Genomic DNA, 21,643 nt, shown 5'->3' with positions numbered 1-21,643 from the left:
AATGTCGAACAAGTTCTGCTATGTATGTGCAAATGATTTTCTGAGGCCAGATCTGGACAGGTTTTGTGAGGATAGTGAAAGGCACCTCCCTGGTCCCACAGCTGCCCCCTGCCAGCATTCAAGCTCCTGCTCCAAACCACAGAGGCATTAGAACTATTCAGAAAACAGTCAGAATTTTTTTTTAACATGGGCAAAACTGGCTATTTTTCACTATCCTCCTCCTGGGAAACAGCTGAACTGCCTCTCAGCTTCTGCATAAACTTTCCAGAACGAAGTCAACCCGAGGAAGAAATAGAGTACTTGTGGCGCCTTAGAGACTAACCAATTTATTTGAGCATAAGCTTTCGTGAGCTACAGCTCACTTCATCGGATGCATACTGTGGAAAGTATAGAAGATCTTCTTATATACACACAAAAAGCATGAAAAAATACCTCCTCCCACCCCACTCTCCTGCTGGTAATAGCTTATCCAAAGTGACCACTCTCCTTACATTGTGTATGATAATCAAGGTGGGCCATTTCCAGCACAAATCCAGGGTTTAACAAGAACGTCTGAGGGGGGTGGGGGATAGGAAAAAACAAGGGGAAATAGGCTACCTTGCATAATGACTAAGCCACTCCCAGTCTCTATTCAAGCCTAAGTTAATTGTATCCAATTTGCAAATGAATTCCAATTCAGCAGTTTCTCGCTGGAGTCTGGATTTGAAGTTTTTTTTGTTGTAAAATAGCGACTTTCATGTCTGTAATCGCGTGACCAGAGAGATTGAAGTGTTCTCCGACTGGTTTTTGAATGTTATAATTCTTGACATCTGATTTGTGTCCATTTACTCTTTTACATAGAGACTGTCCAGTTTGACCAATGTCCATGGCAGAGGGGCATTGCTGGCACATGATGGCATATATCACATTGGTGGATGTGCAGGTGAACGAGCCTCTGATAGTGTAGCTGATGTTATTAGGCCCTGTGATGGTGTCCCCTGAATAGATATGTGGGCACAGTTGGCAACGGGCTTTGTTGCAAGGATAGGTTCCTGGGTTAGTGGTTCTGTTGTGTGGTATGTGGTTGCTGGTGAGTATTTGCTTCAGGTTGGGGGGCTGTCTGTAGGCAAGGACTGGCCTGTCTCCCAAGATTTGTGAGAGTGTTGGGTCATCCTTCAGGATAGGTTGTAGATCCTTAATAATGCGTTGGAGGGGTTTTAGTTGGGGGCTGAAGGTGACGGCTAGTGGCGTTCTGTTATTTTCTTTGTTAGGCCTGTCCTGTAGTAGGTGACTTCTGGGAACTCTTCTGGCTCTATCAATCTGTTTCTTCACTTCCGCAGGTGGGTATTGTAGTTGTAAGAATGCTTGATAGAGATCTTGTAGGTGTTTGTCTCTGTCTGAGGGGCTGGAGCAAATGTGGTTGTATCGCAGAGCTTGGCTGTAGACGATGGATCGTGTGGTGTGGTCAGGGTGAAAGCTGGAGGCATGTAGGTAGGAATAGCGGTCAGTAGGTTTCCGGTATAGGGTGGTGTTTATGTGACCATTGTTTATTAGCACTGTAGTGTCCAGAAAGTGGATCTCTTGTGTGGACTGGACCAGGCTGAGGTTGATGGTGGGATGGAAATTGTTGAAATCATGGTGGAATTCCTCAAGGGCTTCTTTTCCATGGGTCCAGATGATGAAGATGTCATCAATATAGCGCAAGTAGAGTAGGGGCGTTAGGGGACGAGAGCTGAGGAAGCGTTGTTCTAAATCAGCCATAAAAATGTTGGCATACTGTGGGGCCATGCGGGTACCCATAGTACCGAGGAAGAAATGAAACCTGGAAAACTTCAGCTCAGATGATTAGTTGGTTGGAGTTATAAGTGACTGAAAATGGAGGGTCATAATGGAACGTGTTGGGTCTCTCTGTGCACTGCTTAAAAATAGTGCTTAGACATGTATTCCGAGTGTGAAAACTAGTAGGCCTGCAGCAGTGGTGCCTGATGATATGGAGATGGGGTGAGCCTCTGAGTCCAGTATCCTTCTCCTTGCTTTGGTAACATCCGTTACCTGTCCCCTAGCTCCGGGATAACTGTCCATGCTCCTGGTACGCTCCCATCCCATTTCTATCTTCCAAGTGTCTGATTTATTTCCTACTTGCAGCCTCCAACCAAACTGTTTTGAAGCCTCTCTGCTGTCTAGGAAATCATCGTCTGTGTATTCTGCTTTGGTCCAGGTGCTTTCGTGTACTTCCTCCCTGTCAGCAGATGAGAACTGGGTGATTTCATTGCTTCCTGGCACACAGTTCTTTGTCTTCAGCAGGTGGCATGGTTTCTTTTCCACTAGGCTGGTAGGTGTCTGGCAGGAGGCTGCAGCTGTTTTCAGAGTGGTGAGGTTCGGGCAGCTCTGAGCAGGGAGCTCCCCTCCCCAGGTGCAGGCTCCAGCGACTCAGTGGCTGTTGCAGCACGATAGACATGGGAGTAGCAAAGGCCCAGGGATGTTCCCATCACAAAACAGACACTTGTCAATATTTTGTTCCTGTTGAACTTTGAGCAAAACTGTCAGGTGAGAGTGGAAGACCTGAGCATATGGTAAGGGCGCTCGCCAAAGCATGGCATGGTGAGACCTTGAATCCAGACTCCTTCCACCCTGCTCCTCTCAGAGCCTTCCACACTCAGTGGAGAAGCTGCAGTAAGTGCATGCCTGGCTCCGTTTCTTGGCCACACCAGCTATGGGAGCAGTGCTACACTCTCCTGCTTAACTTGGGCTGATTCTAGGGTCTCCCTCCCATCACCCCCACATCCCCTCCTTTCCCACAGGCAGTGGGACCATCACAAACCTGAGTTGCACAGGAGTATGGTCACCCCTTGCAGACCCAAAACAAGGCTGTAACAGGAGGAGGAGGAACTGCAGAGCCAGCCCTCTGTCATGCCAGCTCCAATTCAGGGAGATTAATTGGAGCTGGCTAGAAAAACCTGTACCTGATTGGCAACGGGGAAACAGCTGCCAGCCTGATTAGCCTGGGGCTGTATTAGCCTGGGGCTATATACAGGCCCAGCGGAAGGAAGCAGGGTGGGAAGCCAGAGAGTGAAAGATGATTGGTAGTTCTTCCTTCCTTCCTGCAGAGATTGAGAAGGCCCTAAGGCTGAAACCCCCAAGCTGTAAATGGTAAGAAAGGGTGGTTTGCACCCTGTAAATAAACTGCACCAATGATTGCTGAGTCATAGATTCATAGATACTAACATCAGAAGGGACCATTATGATCATCTAGTCTGACCTCCTGCACAATGCAGGCCACAGAATCTCACCCACCCACTCCTGCGAAAAACCTCACCTATGTCTGAGCTATTGAAGTCCTCAAATCATGGTTTAAACACTTCAAGGAGCAAAGAATCCTCCAGCAAGTGACCCGTGCCCCATGCTACAGAGGAAGGCGAGAAACCTCCAGGGCCTCTTCCAATCTGCCCTGGAGGAAAATTCCTTCCCAACCCCAAATATGGCGATCAGCTAAACCCTGAGCATATGGGCAAGATTCATCAGCCAGATACTACAGAAAATTCTTTCCTGGATAACTCAGATCCCACCTCATCTAACATCCCATCACAGGCCATTAGGCCTATTTACCGTGAATATTTAAAGATCAATTAATTACCAAAATCATGTTATCCCATCATACCATCTCCTCCACAAACTTATCGAGTTTAATCTTAAAGCCAGATAGGTCTTTTGCCCCCACTGCTTCCCTTGGAAGGCTATTCCAAAACTTCACTCCTCTGATGGTTAGAAACCTTCATCTAATTTCAAGTCTAAAGTTCCTGGTGGCCAGTTTCTATCCATTTGTTCTTGTGTCCAAATTGAGCTTAAATAATTCCTCTCCCTCTCCAGTATTTATCCCTCTGATATATTTATAGAGAGCAATCGTATCTCCCCTCAACCTTCTTTTAGTTAGGCTAAACAAGCCAGGCTCCTTGAGTCTCCTTTCATAAGACAAGTTTTCCATTCCTCGGATCATCTTAGTAGCCCTTCTCTGTACCTGTTCCAGTTTGAATTCATCGTTCTTAAACATGGGAGACCAGAACTGCACACAGTATTCCAGGTGAGTCTCACCAGTGCCTTGTATAACGGTACTAAAACCTCCTTATCCCTACTGGAAATACCTCTCGTGATGCATCCCAAGACCGCATTAGCTTTTTTCACAGCCATATCACATTGGCGGCTCATAGTCATCCTATGATCAACCTATACTCCAAGGTCCTTCTCCTCCTCCGTTACTTCTAATTGATGCGTCCCCAGCTTATAACTAAAACTCTTTTTATTAATCCCTAAATGCATAATCTTACACTAAAGTGGTTTTTGGAGCAGAGCAGAAGCAGGACCAAGGGGGGCCTTGCTATACCCTGTTGCAAAGGTTCTTACCAAATGCAGACATGCTTTTGAGCCTTTCCCATCCTGGTGTGGACTCACTCTACCATTCTCTGAAAGCTCCTTTCAGGACTGAGGGAGGTGTTGTTTCCAGGGCTCATTCCTCTGAAATCAGGTGAACTCTGCTGTGTCCAAAGCAGATTGGCCAGGCCTGGGAGGAGGAGGGAAGATGCCAGACTCACTCTTCTCTCTTCCCCTTGATACACACCTGTACAAGAGGTGCATGATTTCATGCTAGCTGGTTGCAGCACAGACTGGATCTCATTTCTTGGAGATCTTCTTTTATTCCGAGCTCCCTTCTGCTCCCTTTTGTGATTTCCAAACTGGTTTGTTCTCTTGGTCCATCTTCGTGTTTTACTGGAGTTACAAAGTACATCAGCGAAGGATTGCAAGCCAACCAGGCTTGTGCAGGGAGGTCCTGCCTCTGTCTACTTGGAAGAGGGACTTTGCCTTTGGATCTGGCCTGGTGTAGAAGTAGTCAAAGCAGAATGAAGAGCTGAGAGGAGAGATCTCCCTGGTTCCAGAGAAGCCAGGACAGTTCCTGCTGCAGAGCCAATTTCTCATCACTTACAGCACTCGCCAGGTCTGACACCATGACCCTTGTATTTCTGAGAAATACTGGCTGGGTTATAGCAGGTGTTGCAGTACTGTTACAGCTGTGCTTCAGAGCCATTTCTCATGGCAGTTCTTCTGCAGTGCAGGGAAAAATTGCTCCCCATGATTGTGAAACCGGGAGACAAAAGATGGAAATCAGTCTGATCATGATAATGAGACTGAACATGAGTAACTAACCAGTCCTAGTCTTCAGAGAGAAAAGGGTTTGAACACCAAGGTTTCCCATTGCAGGGAATTGGAGCTAGATAAGTTCATGGAGGATGAGTCCATCAGTGGCTATTAGCCAAAATGGTCAAGGATGCAACCCAATGCTCAGGGTTTCCCTAGCCTCTGACTGCCAGAAGCTGGGAGTGGATGACAGGGTTTGGATCACTTGATAATTGTTCTGTTTATTCCCTCTGAGATATCTGGCATTGGCACTGTCAGAAGACAGGAGACTGGGTGAGATGGACCATTAGTCTGACCCAGCATGGCCATTCTTATGTCTGAATCTGACCCTTTGCTAAATCTGAGTCTGACTGTCCTTGTGCTGGAAATGTACCCTGTTCCTGATCTGTGCCCCTCCTTGCCGGCATCCTGCAAAGTACAGAGGGACGGCTTCTCTCAATGAGCTGATTTCTCTTTGCAGGTGGGAATTATGAGAAAGCCATTGAATGCGCCAAGACCTACTTGCTTTTCTTCCCTAATGATGAAGTGATGAATCAGAACTTGGCCTACTACACGGCTGTCCTTGGGGAAGGGCTGGCTGCACCTATCGATCCTCGAGAAGTGAGTGATCTTCAGTCTGTCCCCGGCAAACCACTCCTCGAGCTCTGCCAGGCCTGTTGAAGCAGCATCTGCAGACCTGGGATTGGTATTTGTAGGGCAGATGAGCTGCAGTCTGCTCAGCATTAGGATTGGCCGTCTTCATTCCTCACACTTACGTTCCAATTGGTGCTGAAGGGACTGGATGCAGAATCCCTGGTCAAAGCTCAGCTGACATAATGCAGTAAAAATGGCTGGAGTACTTTGCAGATTTCTGTGGTTATGTGAGCCAGGAATAAGCGTAAGCTAGCCTCCTGCCTCAGGGCACCGGCCAATCACTGACTGGCAGGGCTAGGGAGAAGCCTATCCCATCCGCATGTTAGTGCGTGCTAATCCAGTGTGGGGTTCTGCACCTTCCTCTGAAACATCAGGGACTGGCTGGTGTTGCAGGCATTTCATTTGCAGAAATTGCCAAACTGGCCAAAATGAAAAATACCCAGCCTGAAGGAGACATTCAGTGTGGGACATTTCAGCCCGGATGGTTAAAGCTTGGCAAAGTGATAAGCAAATGAAAACAGGATCTTATAATGGGGAGTGTCAGGCAGCTTACATGGGGATGGTACAACCAGCCCCACCTGTCATAAAAACATCTCGCCAAATTAACTTCTTGGCTTTATTTGCTACCATTACAAAGTGGGAATTAATGGAAAGGGGGAATGTTTTATAGAGAGTCTATGGGTAGTGGTGAGAGCAGCTTTCCATTTGAACCTGGCGCTAACGCTCATCCCTAAGTTTTTCAGACTGGAAATGGTCTCCATCGACAGAGCTATGCAGGGACCTGGGACTGGAAGAGCAGGGGGCTGCAGGACTGGATTGAGGTGTATTGAGAGGGATTGAAACATGGCATAGAATAGCAGAGTCCTGCACTTTCTTTCCCACCACACCTCCAGTTTTGGAATTCTGTTGCTCTCTGTAATGCTCATCTCATGGCGCCTGGTTCCCCGCAGTGGCCAGACCAGCGTGTCTATTGGAAAGCCCACGTAGGCTGCTCTGACGCATCCATCTCTCCCACGCTTTCAGAATATCCAGGTGTATCGGCAGCGCAGCCTGCTGGAGAAGGAGCTGCTCTTTTTCAGCTACGATGCCTTCGGGATTCCATTTGTGGACCCGGTGAGTGGAGACTCCCTTGGCCTGGTACTGGACACACCTGCAGGAACTAGAAGTGGGCAAGTTTAGACTGAATGCTCGGGGGTGGGATCTGTGGGGCACCAAGGGGAGGAGCTGTGCTGGAAGAGGGGGTGGTTTTGTAGAGGAGAAGAGGGAACTGTGATGGGCTGATTGCTCTTCAATGGCACTGCTGTCTGTCCCTGGACAGGGCTGCACCCTTGTGTCTGAGCCATGGATTGGGGTGTCTCGGGCAAGGATGAGGTAATCTCTGGTTTCTTTCCTGTCTTTAGGACACGTGGACCCCAGAGGAGGTGATCCCAAAGAGGCTGCGCGAGAAGCAGAAGTGAGAACTCGTTCAGTAACACTTTCAGGAGCATCATCTCTTTGCTCCCACTGCTGGCATGTGGAATCGCTGTTGTGGGGGTTTCTGTTAATGCACGTTGTAGCTGGAATCTTCCGAACCCATCTGCTGCAGCAGGCGGGGGAGCCTGGTGGTTCCAGGAGTAGCTGCGTGGGCTGGGCTGGAGGCTGCGAGAGTTTCTGAGCATGCCAGTGGGATGGGATGCTATGTAAAATGGGAGCTAGGGCTGGAATGAACCCATCAGGAAGGTGTTACGGGCATGTCATCAGACTGCTGAGCCCCCAGCCAGGGGCACTGCCCACCCCATCTGCCTGACTGTTGAACCCATCCCACAGCTTCATCTCCTTCCCCTGCACCTCTTGGTCTCTGCCCCCTTTGTGGAGGCCTCAGGATTGCTGCCGCCAGCCCCCTGCCCATCTCCCAATTGGCTGATCACTTAGACGTCTGCCCCAGAGGCAGGAGAGCAGCTCACAGCTTCTTTGTGCCCAGGGTGGAGCGCGAGACAGCGGCTCGAATCTCCGAGGAGATCAGCAACCTGATGAAAGAGATAGAGACGCTGGTGGAGGAGAAAACCAGAGAGTCTGCGGACATGAGCAAGTTCATGCGGGAAGGTAAGAGAGGGAGTTGTGAAATGTGCCCATGTGTCCCCCAGTGACCCAGCAGACAGCCAAGCCATCACCCCTGCGTGCTCTGTAGCTGGGGGCTCTGGGCAAGGAGCAGGATGTTCAGTGCTACCAAAGGAGTGGCCTGTGGCTGAGGCGAAATGGCATCTCCCCCTCCTTGCGCATGCAATCCTCTGTACATGTCACGCACCCAGTGCCAGCAGTGCCCTCTGATGCGCACTCCCCGGCAGAGGGCTCCCCGGACTCCAGTATTGCTCCTTGGCCCTGTAGGTGGGCCCCTGCTGTACGATGGGCTCAGTATCACCATGAACTCCCGGCTGCTGAATGGCTCTCAGCGAGTGGTGGTGGACGGAGTCATCTCTGAGGAGGAGTGTCTGGAGCTGCAGAAACTCACCAACGTGAGTAGCTCGTCACCGGCTCCAACACCCGGAGACTGGGGAGGCAAGAGAGGAGCCGGCTGCCATGGAGGCTGGGGAAGGGCAGCTCAGCGACGGGGGAGAGCGGGCTGAGCAAGGGGCAGGGAAGGGGTTGCTTTGAGTGACCCTGGGAGGGGAGGATGGGGCTGGAGTGTGGAGAGCATTGGGGAGTGGGGCTGTCGCCTATTTAAAAGTACAATCCAGAGTGAACCACTTGAGAGGAATTAAATCCAGTCTCATTCTGCGATTCTTAAGCCAGGACTTTAGTTCCCCAGAGCAGCCCTCCTAGCCCCCTGACTGGGGAGAATGTCGCATCTGTCTGCCCCACCGGCACCTGCACACCGGGATCATCCTGTTACCCAGCTCAGAGCAATAACTGTGCTCCCCCATCCCCGTGGCATTGGCTACCACGGGTCTCAGGCCGATATTGGGAGGGTCTGTGTCTGCAGGGTGGGGCCTCTGACCGGCAGCAGGAAGGGGGTGCGATAGTGAGGGCTGGTCCAGGACAGGGTGGGGAGAGCTCGGGTTGGAGGCTGGATTTGGGGTAATGAGGATCTGCAGCATGTACCAGCATGTCAAGGGGGCAGGATCTGAACTCCTTGCCAAGGACCCTGAACTATTTCACTGGGACTTTGTTACAGTTTCTGGCCTGTCCAGGCCCCAGTGCTCTTTGGCATCACATCTGTTCCTTTCCAGGGAAAAGCCTGGGGAGGGGTGGTTCTGGCCCTACCACGCTTGCTCAGCTTCTCTGAGGGTTTGGCCAGTCTCCGTGCCCTGGCTAGAGCCCACTCCTGCCCTTCTCTGAGGAGCAGGCGGCAGCATGGGGTCTCACGTCTGACCCTGGGTTTTGCAGGCAGCTGCGTCTGCTGGGGATGGCTATCGCGGGAAAACCTCCCCTCACACTCCCAGCGAGACCTTCTATGGCGTGACGGTCTATAAGTCCCTCAAGGTAGGTTTGCTTGTTTGACTGAGGGGGGGGATGCTGTGGACGTGGTTGAGAGAAGAGTGTGGGTGGCTAGCACTGGGGAAAGGCTTGGGGGGTGGGGGAGATGGGCTGGAAGGGATGAGGCAGGTCGGGGGAAGGAGGCATTAGCAGGATGCTTTGCGCCCAACCTGCTCTCTCACCTGGAGGCATAAACAAATTTGGGGAGCCCCCTGAGGAAGCCCAGTTTGGAGAATGGAGGAGTCGCCAGGGTGTGCCCTACCCATTCAGGCCCCCCACAGTAACGATTGGTGAGTTTACAGAACTGTCCCTGTATCAGCCAAGGGGTGGGGGGACCTTCATGGATTGCAGAGAGGAGGAGATGTCTCTATCATTGCTGCCCTTCGCTCCAGCCCAAACTGCTGGCTCTGGGGACAAAGCCTGGTGAGATCACTGAGGAAGAAGCCAGGCTGCCTGACTGCTGCTCCTGCTCTCTGTCTCCCCCTGCAGCTGGGGCAGGAGGGCAAGGTGTCCATGCACAGTGCCCGGCTCTACTACAATGTGACGGAGAAGGTGCGGCGCGTGATGGAGTCCTACTTCCGCCTGGACACCCCGCTCTATTTTTCCTACTCTCACCTGGTGTGCCGCACGGCAATCGCAGGCGAGTAGCTGGCGCCCCCCCCCCCTTGCTCAGTGGGCTGCTGGTCTTGCACTTCCCCTTCCCGGTGTTCGTGATTCAGGCTGCTGCTGGTGGCAGGACCCCGCCCTCTCCTCCCACAGTCCTGTGGGTAGCTGCTGCCGGGGGGACTCCCTTTACAACCATCAAACCACTTCTCCAGTGGGCTCTCTGTCTCACACCTGCCTCGTAATAAGGATTCTGCCCTTGATGCCACCTGTGCAGCCCAGGTAGTGTGAGTGAGTTGGCCCAGGTGTAACTGATTGGCACTTAGCTAACCATTCTGTTGATGTGCAGGAGGGGACAGACTCCAGCTCCCTCCCTCTTGTCTGGGCTGGCTCTGCAGGGCTAACAGGAGAAAGAAGCTGTGCAGATTTGGTTGCTAAATCCAGAGGACATGGAGAGCAAACTAGGCAGTGGGAGAGGGAGACGGCGTGTTATAGTCACTGCTCAGAACTTCAGCCGTGTGTCCTAGACTGGCACCAAGGCCCTGCCTGCTCTGTGGCAAGCTGAACCCCGTCACTTCCGCAGAACTCAGCCCTTGATTCTGCAGTGGCTTCAATTCAAAAATGCCTCCATGTTTTGCTGGCAGCAAATAACAGCATCACATAAAGTGACAGCCAGGGGGTTGGCAGCTGGATAGGGGGGCGTTGGAGCTCTTGACACCAGAGGAGGCAAGTGATTCAGGTTTGCAGCATTCAGAGGCACTTAAAGCTCTTGGCCCAGATTGTGAAATGTATCATGGTGTTGCTGTTCTCAGTGTTGCAGAGCCTAGCTGACTTAGGAGACTCTCATTTCCAAAGTGATTTAGGAACAGAGCCAAAATCCTGTCAGTGAGTTTAGGCTCCTAAAGAGCATGAGACTTAGGCTCTGAAATCAGTTTGCTGTTGCAGTGCTGAGCCCAACGATATGTACGTACCTTTAAAAATCTGGGAGGGAGGTGCTGAGTCTCATGGGTGGGGGCAGATGTGACTGGGAATTCTGGGGGTTGCTTGAACTGCTAGTTCCCCCACCCCAGGAACTTGGCCAGCCATTCCCAGTATCCCCCAGTGCATCCAACCTAACTGGAAAGTGCATTGGCTGGATGTGTCCGCTAGGGTGAGCAGTGGGATAGTTATAACATGTCATTGTTTGAACTGGAATCATGAGCTCCCATTGAGATGATGCGGTAGGTTTGGGGGTATTGCACCCCTAAAACATGGAGCAGTGCCACTCCTTATAGGCCTAGGGAACAAGGGACCACAGTTCTGCCAGCTGCCACTGAATTCTGGCCTCCCCAAAATCGCAGGTCAGAGCGTTGTGAGGGGAGAGGCTCATGGGGTTAGGGCATCCTTGCTGTGAGTGACCTGGGGTGCAGGGGTTGGTGACCATAGATGGACATCCTGCCATCTCAGGACAGGCTCTGTAACCACCCACGCTTCGTTCCATCTCAGATAAGCAAGCGGACCGGACAGACTCCAGCCACGCCGTGCACGTGGATAACTGCATCCTCAATGCAGAGGCCATGGTGTGCGTCAAGGAGCCGCCAGCGTACACGTTCCGGGACTACAGGTAACAGCCATGCGAGCAGTGCTTGGCTCAAGGCACAGTCTGCCTAGGCTCACAGGAGCTAGGCTGAGTCCCCATCCTGCAATTGCCTGGTTCTACTTGGTGACCTGATCACTGGCCTTTCAGTCCTTACTGGGGAACTACATTTCCCAGAATTCCACACCGAGCCCCAGTGACAGACAGGCTGCCCGCACCTGCACTTAAAGGGGCCAACACACTTAGTTACAGGGACCTTGCTGAATAGGGAGTCTCAGAAGTGTGACTACAACTGCTCCTCGACATTGTTGTGTGCGAAGGAAGATCCAGAGCTGTCCGGCATTCAGAGTCCATAGCAGCAAGGCTGCAGAAAGGCTCCCTGCCATGCTCGCTGCCTGCTTGGGAAAGGGGGAGAGGGATTGGTGTGTGTCTCTTCTCTGGCTAGTCCTGGGGCAGAGGGAGGCGTGGTGAGGCTGCTGGGTAGTGAATGCCTTCTCTGCTCTGTCTGGCTCTAGTGTCATCTTGTATCTCAATGGGGACTTCGAAGGAGGAGCCTTCTACTTCACCGAACTGGACGCCACCACCGTGACTGTAAGTAGCTTGTCTGCCCCAAGGGCACAGTGATTCTGGTTTGGGCAGCTCTGGAGAGGTTGGAGACTCATTTCTGCTCTACCCAGTTCCTGCATCACTCTGCCTGTGGCTGACACTCAGGGTTCACCCTGAGAGCTTGTTTACACGTGAAAATTAATCCAGAATGAGGCAGGTTGTGACTTTAAAGTGGATTAACTACTCCCAATTAACTTCCTGTGTGGATGCTTTGATTCCAGAATGCTTTATTCCAAATTAGCGTAATCCATTGGACTACGAGCATCTGTGCATGGAGCTAATCAGGAATAACTCCCCATTGGAGCAGCGTGACTGTTCCGGTGCTGAGAGGGCTGGGAGGCAGCACTCCCGCTGTTACCCTGGCTGGGAAATGGAGATGGCTGCACTCTGATGTGGGATGGGGCCATCTCTACAGAGGGGTGTGACCAGGGTCCCAGTGGGGAGCCAGCCGAGGTCACTCAATTAGGGTGAACTGCAAAGAATGGGGCAGACAAACCCCAAAACTGGTGGATAATTCAATGTTTAGATTTACACAGCCAGCACTAAACAGCTTCTGTTATACCTCACTGGTTACTCAGAAGTCCAAACAGCACAGTTCCCTTGAAGTGACCCAGCCTCAGGCCTCCATCCAGGTACCCATGTCAGATATGATGAAGATTTCTGAAAATCTTACTTCATCATACAGACGCTCCCTGACTTACACGATCGTTCCGTTCCGCAATGCCTTGCGTAACTTGAATTTTGCGTAAGTCGGAAACGTATACCCAACATTACGCCAAAAAAAAAAAACCACACAAAAAAACCCCTTCCTATTTCTAGCTTATGGAACTTTTTCCATAAGTGCGGATTTGCATAAGTCAGGTCTTGTGTAACCCAGGGAGCATCTGTATAAAAGAACAGGTTCTACCAATCCCAAAGGGTCGGACACATCACCTCCCAGGTTACTGAATATTCCAGATCTTACCCAAATACGCGCTGCAGCCAATTCTTATTAACTAAACTAAAATTTATTAAAAATCAAGAGAGAGAGAGTATGGTTAAAAGATCAATATAAATACAGACATGAGTTCAATTCTTGAGGTTCAGATTCATAGCAGAGATGGTGAGCTTTGTAGTTGCAAGGAGTTCTTTCAGAAATAGTCCATAGGTTATAGTCCAATGGTTATATTTCAGGGCGGTCCAGTCAGAGGTAGGAGCTCAGTCCTTGTGGCGTAGGCTTCCCCTGCATGAAACCTTAAGCAGATCTGAGATAAACAGGATCAGGACCCAAGAGTCTTTTTATACATCCACTTGATGTTCTAGCATCCGCTTGACCACACAGTCCTGGATAAACAATAGGCTTTGGATGTAACCTTCTGTTTTCTAAACACCACCAGTAATTAGTTACACAAATTAACATAGGGCAATTTATCCATTAGGCAGTCTATCACAAACTTCAGAGACATACAAACAATGACATTATTTCGCCCAGGATTCATCTAAATGTTAATATTCCCTTTTGAGCTCTGAATTAGTAGCTATAGTGACAGACAGGCACTGTCTGTTTACACAGTTAGCATCTAAGATACACACAAATAGTATCACTTCTAATTTCTGATAATACAGGTTTGCATTGCAAAGTTCTAGCCTATCTAGCCATAGAATGGCCCTACTTGCTATTTCTAACATGTCTTTAAAGGTCGGCTTTGGGCTAGTTAGCCTGCAAGCTGTTTAACCCTTTCTGGCCATGAGTTATATTTTGTATAAGATTAGTTGGAATTATATAATGGTGGTAGCAATAATGATTTGCATAGTTATAAATTAGACAACATCATCGTCACAAGGGGCAGAATTGGGGCTGTGCCGCAGTACAGGGCAGGAGTGATCCCTGTGGAGGCTAATCCCCTGGCACCTGACTGCCTGGCTAGCCTCCATGGCCTCCAGGAACCTGGGGAGCTCCTCCCACGGGGGACGACGCCACTGGCAGAGCATGTGCTGCATCACTCAGGCTGGGTGTAGATGGAACCTCCAGGAGAGCTGGGGAGCCGAGTGGGTATGACCTGGGCTGTCTCAGCCACTTCCTGGGCAGACGCTCCCACTGCCCGACATTGCCTTGAGTTCTCTCTGCACAGCAGGGTCTGAGAGCATAGTCCCCTGCTGCCACCCCTCTGCTTCTGCCCTGCACTGGGGACTCTAATCCCCCCAATATCCCCTCTCCAGCTGGCCCCCAGGGTCCTGTCTCCCCCGTTGACTGGCCTGTCTGCTGGCTCTTACCTCACCCGTCCCTCATTACCCGCTGCTGCCTGGATGGTTAGGGGGTCCTAATCCGTGCACCTGTCCCCTGCAGGCAGAGGTGCAGCCGCAGTGCGGGCGTGCTGTCGGCTTCTCCTCTGGCTCGGAGAACCCTCACGGGGTGAAGGCCGTGACCAAGGGCCAGCGGTGTGCCATCGCCCTGTGGTTCACTCTGGACCCGCGACACAGCGAACGAGTAAGTACTGCCCCGCATTGGCATACTGCCTCGGCACCTCTCCACTCACACACATACCTGTCCCCCAGCTGTGCGCCTACCCCCTCCTCCTCCTCTGCCCTGCCTTCCTCAAGGAGGCTTCCATAGCGCTGGAATGGGCTCTGGGGTACGGAAAACAGCTGGGTGAGGTCCCTGGGGACTTGCCTTTCCCCCTGCAGCTGCTGTGCAAGTGTCAGGCTGTGAAAATAGCAAAGGCAAGCCTAGGCTGTGTGTGGGGGGGAGGGGAGGAGGGGCACGTTTTAAGTAGAGGTTGGGACGTTCTAATGTCATTGTACCAAGCCCTGGTGAGACCTCATCTGGAGCAGTGTGTGCTGTTCTGGTCCCCTGTGTGCTAGAAAGATGAATCCATGCTGGAGTGAGGCAGAGAAGGGCTGCTGGGATGCTCAGGGGGATGGAGAGCTGATCTTACGAGAGCAAATTGAAAGAGCAGGGCTTGGGTAGCCTGAAACGCAGGCTGAGAGGGAGCTGACTGCTGTCTATTTCTATACCAGGTGCGGGGAAGAGCTGTTTAGGCTAAAGAACAGCATCAGCACAAGAAAAAATGGGCTGGCCAGGAGTAAACTCAGGCTGGACATTAGGAGGTTTCTAGCCATCCAGGCAGTGAGATTCTGGAGCAGGCTCCCAAGCTTCTGAATGGGGTTATCTGAATGGTTGGCTATGATAGCAGGGACAGGACTCACTGACCCAGGAGGTCCCTCTGAGTCCTATGCCCTTGCATTCGGGGTGTGATCCCATTATGCTCTGGGGATCCCCTCCCCAGCGCCACAAGGGCAAAGCAGGGGGCTGGCTCTTGCAGCGTGCTCTAACCTGCCCTTCCCCCCCAGGAGCGTGTGCAGGCTGATGACCTGGTGAAGATGCTCTTCAACACAGAGGAGGTGGATTTGTCTCAGCTGAAGGGGCCGGAAGCAGAGCTGCCAGCCATGACAGAGGCTCCTGGGCAGAGTGTAGAGGGAAAGGACGAGTTGTGATGGCCCTCCAGGAAGGGCCCTGTTAGGCGCCAGCTCGGCCCCGCTGAGGGAAGCGGGACTAGCTATCGCGTTTCAGGACTCAAACCCCCTTGACTGCAGCTCGTGGATTCAGGACACTGGACCTGGAACTGAAGGCAACTAACTCCCTTAAAGCTCTTGTCAGGAGCAGAGATTTCCTTGGCCTGCCCAGAAGCCAAGGCATAGCTGGGGCTGGAGAGGAAGCTTTGCTGGATTTGCTTTGGGCCACATGCCTGAGAAGTGCCTGGTGTCACTAGTCACATCCTGACTCCCCATCTCCTGCAGCGAGGACATGACTAACCCAGGGTAAGACTGTGTGAGACATACACGTTCTGGGAGGGATCAAAGTTCTGGGCTGCTGGGAGGACTTCCAGTGCCTGGAGTTAGGGGGATGCTGGTCAGGGTTGGAGCTGCAGCCAGTGAACTTTCAAAGGGCCTGTTGGTTCGAACACACTGTGTCACGGCTGTGCCTTCCAATGACAACCAGGGAATAAAGGTTTCTTTTCTAATCTGTTGGTGTCTCCTTTGATCGGCTCCTCCCTGGGTCACAGCCTGGTGTCTGTGTGGATAAGTAGAGTGTCGATCCACTGAGTGGATAGGCAGCAGTCAAGACACCCATTGGCTCCCTGCACCATGGGATGCTGTGAAGACGGGGACGGGTCTGTTGACTCAGTGCCCGGGTTCATGTTGCAAGTCTGTTTGCTACAGAGCTGTGGATTCTGTGCCGTACTCCCCACTGAGGACTTCATTTGGGAGGTGTCTGGTATCCACTGCATTCCTTGTCCTCCTTTGCCCTGCAACGGCCCTTTAATGAATGTCTCCCTCTGGCAATGGACCATCTGGATCCCACTCTGCCTTGTGTATTGTCCATGCTTGTGGTATCATCTTATGGCAGCGATGCTCTTGTCCCCTGCTCTGTCCCCCACTTTATCCTTCCCTTGCCTGTCTCCACTCTCCCACTTGTCTTGCTGCTTCCTTTCTGGCCCTTCTCTCATCTCTGCACCTTCGAGGTTTCGTGCCTGTAACCCTCATCTGTGCTCCTCTGCTTATTTTCCGTAGCGCTTGCTGTGAATGCTGCAAGTCGAGTCCTGGATTCCAAGCCCTGAAGGGGTCACCTCATCTGACTGCCTGTGTAACACAGGCCAGAGACCTGCCCCAAAATCATTCCTACAGCAGATCTGGGAGAAAAACCTCCATCTTGATTTGAAAATGGCCAGTGATGGAGAATCCTCTGTGACCCTTGGCAACTTCTTCCAATGGTTAATTACTCTCTGCTAAAAATGGACACCTGTTTTCCAGTCTGAACTTGTCCAGCTTCAGCGTCCAGCCACTGGATCATGTCAGACCTTTGTCTGCTAGCCTGAAGAGCCCATTATTGAATATTAGTTCCCCATATAGTTTGCCTGGGCTGTGCTGTCCTGCCATACTCCATATACATTCCCCTGGGATCTCCTGGGCTCTCTGCGTGTGCTGTTGTCAGTGCAATTCTTGAAGCTGATAGATGGCACATGTAGAAGGATTTAGAATCCCAGTGTCACGTAAGCTGCCATTCTGGCTGGCTCCCTGCTTTTCCATGCTCAGAGCTAATGGGGATTACTGGACCAGCTGGAGCATCCTTTGGGAATCAAAGCCCTTCCATGCTAAAGGCCTCTCAGCAAGCAACGATGCCTCTGCATTCAGCAAGTAGGATAGAACCTGCACTGGGATAGATAGTCTCTTCCGGTTTTGTTGGCTGAAGAGCCTTCTGGCTGTAGTTTGCCCACTTGAGGGCAGCAGTTCCTAACCAGGCCAACGGAGAGTGAGCTGAGCTGAGCGGTTCATGGCACAGGGACTCTTTCCCTCTATGAAAAGGACTGAACTTAGGATTTGCTTAGAACGCAAGCATGCATCCTGCATCTTGTCTACTTAAATTTTGTTTTATGCGACTTGCCATGAGAGGGCAGGGGAACATCTGTTGCGCTGATGTGGGTAACACTCTAAGCAATATTGAAGGTCACTCAGCCAGGACATGAATGCTCTGGCCAGTTACCTTCATCAGTGGAGTCGTACATTAAGCGAGTCTAAGATAGTGGCTGCAACCTTCCTTCTAAACAATCACCTGGCCAATCAGCCCATTACAGTCGGTGTTGTTAATTGTCCACTCACTTTACAGCCAGTTGTCACTTATTTAGGAGTCGGACCGGACCATAGTCTACCATAAAGGTCCCATCTAGAACACTTAAGAAAAAAGTTCACCTCCCGCACTACCTTGATCCAGAAACTAGCAGGAACCTTCTGAGGAGCAGAGGCAGATGTTTTATGAACCTCAGTCCTGGCGCTGGTATTTGCTTCAGTAGAATTGCTACAGTTTGGGCAGAAGTCAGCGTACGCATCTCGTTGATGCAGAGCTGAATACAGCCATCCATATCATTAGTGGTTGCCTTGGCCACACGTTAACATCTGTGTGTTGGCTCATACAGCTCCCTCTAAACTTCGACCCAATGTCATTACCCTTAAAACTGCATGGAGGGCTATGACTGATGAAAACAACCTGCTGCATGCAAGGCTAACAATGGTTCCAATAGATGCAAATAAGCAATGTGCTTCCTGTCAGAAGACCAGCCCACCTCCAGAAGAAAACCCCTCCACCTGCAGTTTCTGCTGACTTGCTATGATTGACTCCGTGACATCCTTTTGCAGCAGCCATTTGTGCGTTCACGTCCAGTGCTGCCAGTCTGGTGCCAATCTCAGATGAACAATGCTATCAGGGCAGACAGCAGTGTCCTCGCAGAGTGGCAGCTACTGTGGGATAGAGACGCAGACATGCCGATGAATTTTAGAATTCACATCCACTTGTTTGCACCCTGGGACACGGATCCTGGACTGTGCTTAACAGGCTGCTTAGTGGAACAGTGAGAGTGGCTGCCACAATACAGAAATTTGGCTTAACCCCAGTCGTCACAATGTGATTGCGGGGCAGATGGTCAAACAGGTGGGAGGAGTGTGCACTTAGATGGTTGAAGGGTGAAATGCAACACCTCGCTGCCCTTGATGTTCAGCCATCTAACTGCTGCATCAGTCGCGATATTGACTTGTGGTGCCTGTGAAAGAAGAACTAAGGGGCAGGGTGAGGGCAGGGAAAGAAACTACCCCAGGGCTAGAGAGCACAATGGGCGACATGCATCACCTCCTGCTGTTTGCAAAGCCAGCCAGCAGTTCAGCCAGTGTAAAGTTAGCACTTATTTTATTCCCCTTGTTCATTATTGGACCTGCTCTCATCAAGCCTTTGTTTCCAACTATATTTGTACTTTGGGGGGTGGAACTGTTTCATGTCGCGATGTCCCCTTGGCTGGATGCTGTCTGGGAATGTGTAAAGGATTTAACCAGGCAGAACAGGATCCTGCCAGCCAGGGAGTAAGGGGCCAGCAGCACAGGGTTTGTAGGAGAGCAGCAGCAATTGCCTACCGGGCTGTGAGAGCAGCAGCATCTGATGGGGTTGGCACAGAATTCCCAGGGAGCAGCTGCACAGCTGACAGCCTGCAGTGGTTTGAGTCCTGGCTACCTGAGGAGTGACAGTGCAGCAGGTGAATGAATCAGTGGAGATGCTACAGCATAGCAGGCTCTTAGCTTCACTGAGAGGGGCTGCAGCAGGATGTTTTCAGGGAGGGGTCCTTGACTCTGCCACCTCCCCCCCCCCCGATTCAACAGCCTGCACGCTGTGCCATGGAGGCCGGCTTTCCCCATAGGCAGTGAGTTGAAGGGAGGGGGCTGTGTGCTGCACGTAGAGCTTAGCAAGAGGCTTTTATTAGCTTGAACCAATCTGTAAAATCAGTGGAGTCCCCACAATTAGCGTTAATGTGGCTCCTCTTTGCTGAGAGCCAGCAGCCTTCCGGGGGCGAGGGGGGGAGCAGGGCTGTTCGATTTGGGGCACAGACAACCGTTTGTTCTCATGTTCTCAAAGGTAAAGTGGCCTGCAGTAGCCCTAGTGAGTCTCTGCACCTCTCTCTGACCTCCATGGGAATGAAATGCACACCTGGCCATTAGCACCAGAGCTCTGTTACTAGGCCAAGGGCTGGGCTCTGGAAGGGGCGTGTTTGTATGTAGGAGCTGGGGGCATGCAAAAATACTGGCAGCTTGCAGTGATAGGGTCTCTACAGGCAATTCATCTGTCAGCCCGGTCTCTGCAGGCAGGGCGAAGGGCTGGGTTCCTCCACTTTCACCTGCTGGAGGGACTGGCCAAGCCCCCTGTGATGACCTGTGGGGGAAGCTGCTTGAATGTCCAGCCGGACACTTGCAGTAACAACCTGCTGCTGATGAAGAAGGTTTGGATCAGATTCCAACTGAAACTAAAAGCTGGTGTCAGCTCCCAGCAGCACCAGCCCCGTCCTCTTCCTCTTGGCTTCATAGCCCCGCAAGGGAACCCAGCTGCCTGCTAGCACTTACCCTGATAGCTAGTAGGGGCGTTCCTAGAGAGCACGCTGGCAGCCCCTGTGAAGCCTCCAGCTGCCTGAGGCTATTTGTACATGCTCTGAAATCTGAGGGTATGCCGCGGTCCAGGGATGGGAAGTGGGGGACCCCAAAGACCCGTTTTGATGTAGAGGTAAGCGTAGGGGCCTTGATGCAGTCAGCCATTCCCTGCTCCCCAGGCTGTGAGCAGCCCAGCTTCAGATTTATTTGTATAGAGCCAACAAAGGGGGACCATGTGCCCCCCACAGTCCCTGCCTCCAAAGAAGCTCCAATCTAAGGTGGACCTGAGGGAGGATGTGGGTAACCAACAGAAGGAAGGGGAGGGGGCTTTAGCATTGGGCAGTATGTGACTCAGTTTAGGCCTGTGCTCTGCTACACGGTTCTGTTCCCTAGTTTAATGATTGCCCCTGAGCTGTGTGGAAGGATGCAGAATTTGGGTGGATACTGCAGAGCAAACTCCAGCATACTGCTATAACCTGGTGCCCAGCAGTGCCCTTCTTCTAGGAATCCAGCCATCTCTGGGCATGCAGAGGTGTTTTAGGATGCTGATAAATTGCACAGGCAATTGCTTGACCACACTTTGGTTCAGTGTGAAATATATTCAAGAGACCAAACAACCAGTGCTGGTCAGGTTCATTGCTAAAAGTGAGTAATAGTGTAATAGAGGAAGAAAGGTTCAATACGATACCAATCTCCAGGCAGAGTTGTTAAATTTACCTTCCACAGTAGGTGTGCTCCTCAGATGATGACACATTTCAGCTAGGAATACTTACAGGCTGACTTCACAAGTTACCACACCCTTTACAAAAAGAAAAGGAGGACTTGTGGCACCTTAGAGACTAACAAACTTATTTGAGCATAAGCTTTCGTGAGCTACAGCTCACTTCATAGGATGCATTCAGTGGAAAATACAGTGGGGAGATTTATATACACTTATATACAGAGAACATGAAAAAATACAGTGGGGAGATTTATATACATTTATATACAGAGAACATGAAACAATGGGTGTTACCATACACACTAACGAGAATGATCAGGTAAGGTGAGCTATTACCAGCAGAAGAGCTGGGGGGGGGGACCTTTTGTAGTGATGATCAAGGTGGGCCATTTCCAGCAGTTGACAAGAACGTCTGAGGAATTGAGGCGGGTGGGGGGGAAACATGGGGAAATAGTTTTACTTTGTGTAATGACCCATCCATTCCTAGTCTTTATTCAAGCCTAAGTTAATTGTATCCAGTTGGCAAATTAATTCCAATTCAGCAGTTTCTCGTTGGAGTCTGTTTTTGAAGTTTTTTTGTGGAAGAATTGCCACTTTTAGGTCTGTAATCAAGTGACCAAAGAGACTGAAGTGTTCTCTGACTGGTTTTTGAATGTTAAAATTCTTGACGTCTGATCAGGAACAGTCAGCATGGATTCACCAAGGGCAAGTCATGCCTGACTAATCTAATTGCCTTCTATGACGAGATAACTGGCTCTGTGGATGAGGGGAAAGCGGTGGACGTGTTGTTCCTTGACTTTAGCAAAGCTTTTGACACGGTCTCCCACAGTATTCTTGCCAGCAAGTTAAAGAAGTATGGGCTGGATGAATGGACTACAAGGTGGATAGAAAGTTGGCTAGATTGTCGGGCTCAACGGGTAGTGATCAATGGCTCCATATCTAGTTGG

General features: G+C 51.1%; 1 protein-coding gene across 2 annotated transcripts in view; it reads left to right on the top strand.

Annotated features, from left to right (window-relative positions):
* The window catches only part of P3H1 (prolyl 3-hydroxylase 1), a 29,188-nt gene extending 10,011 nt beyond the window's left edge, over window positions 1-19,177 (top strand). The window contains exons 5-16 of one of the 2 annotated variants that reach the window (XR_012642347.1): window positions 5,627-5,766; window positions 6,823-6,912; window positions 7,200-7,252; window positions 7,760-7,881; window positions 8,164-8,291; window positions 9,163-9,258; window positions 9,742-9,892; window positions 11,341-11,458; window positions 11,947-12,022; window positions 14,364-14,504; window positions 15,368-15,835; window positions 16,589-19,177. Coding sequence is in view for 1 of the 2 variants with exons in the window: in XM_074975520.1 (XP_074831621.1) it covers window positions 5,627-5,766; window positions 6,823-6,912; window positions 7,200-7,252; window positions 7,760-7,881; window positions 8,164-8,291; window positions 9,163-9,258; window positions 9,742-9,892; window positions 11,341-11,458; window positions 11,947-12,022; window positions 14,364-14,504; window positions 15,368-15,511 (1,259 nt within the window). In the remaining variant the exon portion in view is untranslated. Of the gene's footprint in view, window positions 1-5,626; window positions 5,767-6,822; window positions 6,913-7,199; window positions 7,253-7,759; window positions 7,882-8,163; window positions 8,292-9,162; window positions 9,259-9,741; window positions 9,893-11,340; window positions 11,459-11,946; window positions 12,023-14,363; window positions 14,505-15,367; window positions 16,018-16,588 lie in introns of those variants that run through there. The other variant, XM_074975520.1, reaches the window with a different exon arrangement.
* Window positions 19,178-21,643: the final 2,466 nt, after the last annotated feature.

This window comes from Natator depressus, chromosome 18 (assembly GCF_965152275.1).
Source record: "Natator depressus isolate rNatDep1 chromosome 18, rNatDep2.hap1, whole genome shotgun sequence".
Taxonomy (NCBI): domain Eukaryota; kingdom Metazoa; phylum Chordata; order Testudines; family Cheloniidae; genus Natator; species Natator depressus.
This window is presented reverse-complemented; position numbering and strand designations above follow the sequence as displayed.